The following is a 7,954-nucleotide window of genomic DNA, read 5'->3' as shown; positions in this document are numbered from 1 at the left end:
GGCACTGTGCCACCCCTCAAATATTTATTTGTACTGACAAATTATAGTTGTAATAATAATAATACTTTTACAAAATCTTTTTCACTTTTTAAGAAATTAACAGTCAAGGAGGCCAAACAAGGCAGGTTACATCTGATATCTGATATATATATAACATCCCTGACTGACAAAATAGAAGATCAAAATAATATGTGGCTTTGTTTCAGGAGTGCCTCTCTGCTCTTTGAGACTGGTACCCACAGCCCTGCCAGGCTTACACTGCCTCCTTCTGGTAATATCAGTATTGGTTTGCATTCTATGAGTAGAAATAGGAAACTGAGCTTCGAAATTAAGTTCAAAATGGCAGATAAGAAATATCAATAAATAAACCTACATACTGGACATAAATGCAAATGTTATTATATATATATATATATATATATATATATATATATATATATATATATATATATATATATATATATATATATATATATATATATATATATATATATATATTGTATATGGTATATATTGGTATCCTAGGTGGTAGCAATATTTTGCTATATCTGATGCTATGTTAAGTGACTTCTTAAGGTGTCGCTGACAATTACTATTGTACTTCAGAAAGCAGGTGTTGCTAGGTAGTTCTTACAATATGCCAAGTACTTATGTTGTTGCTTGATGGTTACTAGGTGCTGAAGGGAGGTCCCTTGAGTGCTAGATAGTCCATATGGTATTCCAGATGGTTGTTAGGTAGTTCCTATGGTATTTTTGTGGCTCCTAATGTGTTATTAGGTAGTACCTATAGTATCCCATGTGGTTCTTATGGCATCCTTCGCGGTGGCCAGGGTTGCTAGTTGGCAAAATATGTGTAGGTGTGTGTTGATGGTAAGATATGAGTGTTGAGGTTAGGGTAGATAGTGGAAGGGGTTCAAACTAGTCCAACTTCATGGTAAAAGTTTTTAAATTCATTAATATATTTTTTCGTTGTGTTTTGTTGCAGTGCCAATTTGCAATTGGGTTTAATAAGTAAGAACTAGCACGGGGGCGGGACTTGTCTTAAAACGGGTGGTAAAAGAAATCAGTCTCTCTCTCTCTCTCGCTCTAATTGTAAGTTGTCAGGCAGTCGGGAGTGAAGCTCGATCAGATTCTCCTTGTCCTCACGCGTTCTCCTGAACTATTCTGTATGGTGGAATTGGATATAATATTCGGCTCTCCTTTTCTGGATGATATGGGAGATTGCGCTAAAAGTAAGTCAAGTAAATCTACCAGGATTTGTTTTCGGGAGGTTATTTAAATTATTCTTAGTCTCTGGTGGACATTAACTATATTATACATGTTGGTAATGCCTTGGAAGTCTACAGCACTCCGAAGTTACATTTAAATGCAGAATCAGAACCGTGTATTTGTGTTTATGATCGCAGTAATATTGCACGCCCCTCTTTAAGAATGTTTATAATTGACAGAATTATGGACGGGTTCTCTTAGTATATAGTAACATGATAAAGTAATATATTATGCTTGTAACAAACGGTACTAGAAGTTTTGCAGTTGTGGACCATACTTTATAATACGTGTTTGCAACAACGGCACATTTATATAATAACAACTCATGCAACAACAGTGTAACTACTGGTGATATCTTAACAGTTACAGATGGATTGCAGCTAGTAAATACACGTTTGACAACACGTCAGTTCAATCTCAGTTAAAATCAGTATGTGTCTGAAAAAAGCCGCTGTATTAATGTTAATCCCGCATTCTGAAAAGTGATGTAAAATAACAACACACCTACCAGCGTTACACATCTTAACACCGTTTGCATCATATATTTTTCCTCTGTGTGTGTGTGTGTGTGTGTGTTTTTGTGCGTGCACGCATAGAGAAAACTGGTTTGGCCATGTGTGTAGGCTGTGGGAGTCAGATCCAGGATCAGTACATCCTGCGTGTTTCTCCGGATCTTGAGTGGCACGCGGCGTGTCTGAAGTGCGCGGAGTGCAGTCAATACCTAGACGAGACTTGCACATGCTTCGTGCGCGAGGGCAAAACCTACTGCAAGAGAGATTATGTGAGGTAGGGCGGCGATAAAAATGTAATATGTTTATCGTTGCTGTCGTGCAACAGCTCTGTATTTTCCAAAATGTTAACTTTACAAGAGAAGGACAAGCCATTTACATTGTGTAAACCTTTCGTGTAACATTTAGTACAAAAACATTGAATCCCAATATAGCCAATTTGATCATGGTTCATTATTTATATTGTTAGTTATGTGTAAGAGGTAGTCTGTGTATTTTCAAATTATGATATATTGAAAACTAACAAAGAAGAGATACAAGATTTTGTTCCAACAGTGACTAAATTAAAATATTTGGGATTGCAGTTATACGGCATGTGTCTGTGCTCTGTTATTTTCAGTTAAACGGTATACTGTTACAGTGGTATGCAAAAGTGGCAATACATAATTTACAAAGAACACACTCCTGCAGAATAAAATGCTCTTGTGCGAAAATATAAACTATAGAGTTATTATTTGCTATTATGTTTGTGTAGCGTTAAATATATTATGTTTAATTTTTAAACCAAATAAATATACTCGAAAAAGTGATGTGTTAAATAACACCTGGATTTAACACATTTATTTTAATAATATTTACTCTCTCAATGAGGAAATAATATTTTGCTTTAATTAGAGGAAAAACGCTCAATGCCAGAGAATGCGTTCACTTAGCTATTTAAACAAAACCCACAAAACTTTTGTACGTGACATATATAATCAAGTTTATAAGAAGAATCATATTTTTTTTAATACTTAATACTTAATTTATATTCATGCGGTTGAATCTTCAAGATGGCTAATGTTAACAACACTCTGCGTTGACTCTCAGAAATATCTCAGTATTTGAAAATGTATTATTTTTTCTTTAGCTATGCAGAGTGCGTTTACGTATATACGAGTAAATGTACGTAAATCAACGTGTATACGGAGAAATGGATCTGACCTGCATTTGTCCATATTAACTCACTTTATCTGTCCATCTTTTACACACTTTCAGAATAGTGGCTACAAATAAAATGTACAAAAGATTAAAACATATATAAACATTACTAAAATTATGGGAGGAATATGTGATTTAAATATGAACGACTTTTAAGTTGCGTGAATGGTTTAATCTATTTTGGGCACAAGATAGTGCGCAAAAATAGCTAATTATTCTAATGTATTTTTCTTACATCCGCCACTACGTCTATCTATCTATCTATCTATCTATCTATCTATCTATCTATCTATCTATCTATCTATCTATCTATCTATCTGTCTGTCTGTCTGTCTAGACTTTTCGGAATAAAGTGCGCTAAGTGTGCGCGGGGTTTCTGCAGCAGTGATCTGGTGATGCGCGCCCGGGACCTTGTTTATCACGTGGAGTGTTTCCGCTGCTCGGTGTGCGGCCGCCAGCTGCTGCCAGGAGACGAGCTGCGCGTGCGCGGCGACGCTCTTCTCTGCAGAGAAGAGCACACGACCCAGAGCGCCGCACACATTCACAAACCTGGTACGCGTTAAAAGTATTATATCTTTTTCAAAGCAATTTACAGTTTCAATGAAAAATATTTATTCTCCAGAAAAGAAGGTCTCGCTCATGAATTTAGTAACGAATTTCTGATGTATCCATGAAATAAGCTGACAGTTTTAGCTGGTTTACAGCGTGAAGAAAAGTCATGGAATTAAATCACAGTGACTCTTACTAGCATTGTATTTAAAAACGACATGCATATGCGTATTAGTCTTTAATTAAGCAAGATTCAGACAAACAGCAACATGACTCAGACAAAATTAAGTCAGCAAGACCCAGTGAGTTAAGTTTCATTCAGAGAGATTTGTGAATTATGCATATTTTTGTATGTTTCTCAGTCGAGCCGGGGTGCACGCGTCAGCAGCGGTGTCACACGCTCCGAGCCGCGGAGAAGACCACGCGCGTGCGCACCGTACTGAATGAGAAGCAGCTGCACACGCTTCGTACTTGCTACAACGCGAACCCGCGTCCGGATGCGCTAATGAAAGAGCAGCTTGTGGAGATGACCGGCCTCAGCCCGCGCGTCATCAGGGTTTGGTTCCAGAACAAGCGCTGCAAAGACAAGAAGAGGTCAATCCTCATGAAGCAGCTCCAGCTCCATCACCGGGACACAAGCCGAACGGTACCGTATCCGTGCACGCGACACACAGATTCACACAGGAAAATCATGTCTTTTTTTAACTTATAATAAAACGTACAAAAATGTATTACAATAAAGCCTTATAATGTTTTGAAACGTTAAACATACATGTACAGGGCGATCTATATTTCTGTACTTTTACCTGGCTTTTTTTTTAATGTTAATTGGTGGCTAATTAGGTGGCTTCTTTCTTTTTCACCTTACTGACTGGAAACGGACAAAAACACTATTTCTACACACTGAAGTTGTAACTTAAAAATGTATGGGGAACTCTTATTTTTGCCCTGCGAAGGCCTGGCGCCCCCTCTAGGATGTATTCCCCTCATTTTTTTATAGTTAACTGAGCTTCGGTTAAAAAGACAACAGTAACAACGAAAGACACATGTTTTTGTTCTGTCATCTTGTTTTTAGACCTCGATAATTAGTAAGCTCAGCGTCACACTCTTTGCAAAGTCACATGCAAAAACCTAATGTACAGTTGTGTAGTCTGGAATAGTCTTAAAGCCATGGGTTTGCACGGGAATTTGTCAAATGACACTGAATGCGCAAATGTTACAAAAACGCGTGTGTGTGTGTCGGGGTGGGGGTGGGGGGTTATTGTATGATTTCAATCCATGTTCTCCTGTTCTCAGAGGGGGGAGGGCACTGAGGGGATGAGGGAGTGGTCCCCACTCAGACAAAATTTGGTAAATAATGTAAATTCCAATGTTAAATGTATCAGAACACTAGGCTGAGATTTTATTCAGGTTTATACAAGTACTGGATGATTCATGTCTTACTTTTTTTCACCCGATCTTTTCCTTTCTTTGAATCATAAAAATGGCCAATTTTGGTCAAATTAATGTATTGTTTAAATGACCAAATATGGATATTGTGAGACATAAATTTTCCAATGTTCCAAATGGAGTTATGATCCAACTATGGTTCATCAGGTTTTAAAACTAATATTCAGATTAAAAACAAATGAGCATCCATCTATTTATAATGAACTTGTCCTGCTTAATAGAGAACAAGATTTAAAAAAGATAATAATTTTTAATAATAATTTTAAATGCATTATCACTTAGAAAATGAACAGATGTACAACTTTAAAACAGTTGTATTAAAAATGCACATTCTAATACATCAGTATTTTAACACAACACATCAGTGATTTAACACAAAATGTTTGAACATATTTCTGCCCACTTATGAAAACAAACATTGTTATAATGGATAACATAGTTTTGTTGTTACTTATCATACTGATTTTCAGTGACAAAATTTGAGCAAATTGTTGTATGCATTATTATTTACCTTTTTTAATGTATTATTTGATCTGAAATGTTTTGTGTGGTTTGTGAATGTCCAGGCGCTGGATGTGGACAGTCCTCTCAGACATGAGTCCACTGTGATGGAGCTGCACACTTTCCCACACTGGAAAAACCTCAGTGAATTTACATTAAATAATGACCTGGAACAGCCCTTCCAGCTGGTGAGAAATCTACATCAGTATCAGCATAGTTAACTGAAGTACATGACCTGTTACTTTTGTACTTTTATTAATTAATGCCCATGAATTCTGTGATTCAAGATTTACTTGAATCCAGATTTACTGCTGTCATAAAGAAAAAAAAAACATACTTCTGTGCAAACATACAATCACACAAAATGAAACACACATAGTTGGGGCATAATTAATCAAGTTATATAGCACACTTGATGCCATAGGTTATTTTATTCATAATGAACCATATACCTATTAAAATGAAACTGATTTTGCGAAGTAGGAATTACACTGAAATTCTAAAATGCTGATTACTGTTTCATTAAGGTTTTATAACATTTTAACAATACATTCACTTTGGTTTCTGTTAAAGTTGATCGTATTTTGTATGTATTATTTAAACGTGGGTTATTAATCGTTTTAAGGAGATGTTAATCTGAAAGACATTTGAGAGATAGGAAAAAATTTGGAATTAACGGATCATTTTTTAAGAAAGGATTCTCTAGTTTCAGCTGTACTGTGTAAACGTGGTTAACACAAATAAATCCCCCCACTACAAACACATTAAAGGACATTAATTATGCTCACCAACTCCTAAATTCTTTCACATACACAAAAATAAGCAAGAACAATCAATATATTCAGCACAGTAGTTTAACTGTGATATCGCCAAGCTTGATCAGGTTTCTACAGAAAGGAGGAACTCTACAGATTAACCTTCTATCATACAACATCCCACAATTCCTTCAAAGATCAATTTTAGAATAATGCTGTTGTGCAATTTTTTGTCTTGAGACAAATTGAATCTCAAAGACGCTGTATAGTTTTGATGACCAAAATCCAATTGGAAAATGTTTGTCTTGTTTTTCTTCTGGAATCCAGCAGCTAATGTAAACTTTCTCACGTGCAGGTCTCTTTCTCGGAGTCCAGCTCTTTGGGAAATTCATCGGGCAGTGACATCACCTCTCTGTCGTCACAGCTGCCGGACACACCCAGCAGCACGGTGTCCAGTCCGGTGGAGACGTGAGAAGCAACAGCCACGGTTAACACTTCCCTGCACCCCCCACCCGCCTCCCTGCACCAAAACAGAAAAAGAGCGCTCAGCGCCAAACGCGGGACACGCCGCTGTACGCCAAGAAAACACGGGGAACACGCGACCACATTAAGCGGAGAGAGAGTCCAGTCAGAACTGAGAACCGATCGGACAAAGACAAACCAGTGTAAGAAATCACTGGGATATTTTCAAACTCATTTTTATATAGCGTATCGTGTGTGTGATTGTGTGTATGAGAGAGAGATAGAGCGAGAGAGAGAGAGAGAGAGAGAGAGAGAGAGATGCAAATATGGCAGTACACTCTAAAAATGCTGATGTTTTAACTTATTATGTCCAGGCTACCTTAAAATTGAGAAGCAAAATAACTTCTAATGAGCTGAAAATATTCTTGAAGTGAAAACAGTTTTTTACAGTGTACTGGTTAAGCAAAAGTAACTTATTGTTATTTATTGTCTTTATTAAAAAACAAAATAAAATCTGAGCTAAATGAACTCAATCTCATTCTTATATAGCCTCACACTAAATGTGGTCACAAGAGTAAAAATTAAACTACAAAAAGTGTTATAAGACAAATGCATAGAACTATCATTTGTTTAATTTTACTGCTAAACAATATACAGTGTATTTTGCATTTTTTCAATATTTTTTTCGTTCCTTTGCTTCTGTCTACTAGTGTATAGTGTATATTTACTTTAACAATCACTTACATTTTTTATACAACAAAAACGATTGCCTTGTATAAATCCAGAAAAAAATTAGGTGGGTTTAGTGTGATGGACTCGCGCCCTCGTCCAGGGCGTGTTCCTGCCAGACGCCTGACCCAGCAGTTGTAGATCATTTATGGATGAAGAAATTTAGACTGGCAATATTTTACAAAAATTCAAAGCATAAATATATTTAATTTCTGGCAATGTCTATCAGTTGATTTTTATAAAACAATATATTATAATCGAAATATCTGAAAACAACTGTGTTAAGAAGTAAACTTTTTTTTCTCTCGAAACTACACTCTATTGCTGATAAGGTTTGGTCGGAATATTGAATTTTAAATATTCTCTCTCAGAAGCACACGCCCTGTAATTGTCAATCTCACAGAGACCTTTTCATCAAGCCTCTTAAATATGAGACATTATTTTGCTTGACGATATAAACATCGAAAGATAGCATATTACTTTACAATTAAATTTACTTCAACAGTTTCAAACCAAAATAGCAGGTAGTTA

General features: G+C 36.2%; 1 protein-coding gene across 1 annotated transcript; it reads left to right on the top strand.

Moving 5' to 3' along the window:
- The first annotated feature begins 1,168 nt into the window (after positions 1-1,168).
- On the top strand, positions 1,169-6,715 carry isl2b (ISL LIM homeobox 2b). Its single transcript, XM_066648042.1, has 6 exons — positions 1,169-1,232; positions 1,866-2,055; positions 3,316-3,530; positions 3,890-4,173; positions 5,543-5,665; positions 6,588-6,715. The coding sequence occupies exons 1-6, from the start codon at positions 1,169-1,171 to the stop codon at positions 6,702-6,704; spliced, it is 993 nt and encodes a 330-aa protein (XP_066504139.1). The 3' UTR covers positions 6,705-6,715.
- The last annotated feature ends 1,239 nt before the right edge of the window (positions 6,716-7,954 follow it).

The sequence above is a fragment of the Hoplias malabaricus genome, chromosome 16 (assembly GCF_029633855.1).
Source record: "Hoplias malabaricus isolate fHopMal1 chromosome 16, fHopMal1.hap1, whole genome shotgun sequence".
Lineage (NCBI taxonomy): Eukaryota > Metazoa > Chordata > Actinopteri > Characiformes > Erythrinidae > Hoplias > Hoplias malabaricus.
The sequence above is the reverse complement of the archived record's forward strand: the minus strand, read 5'-3'. Positions and strand labels throughout refer to the sequence as shown.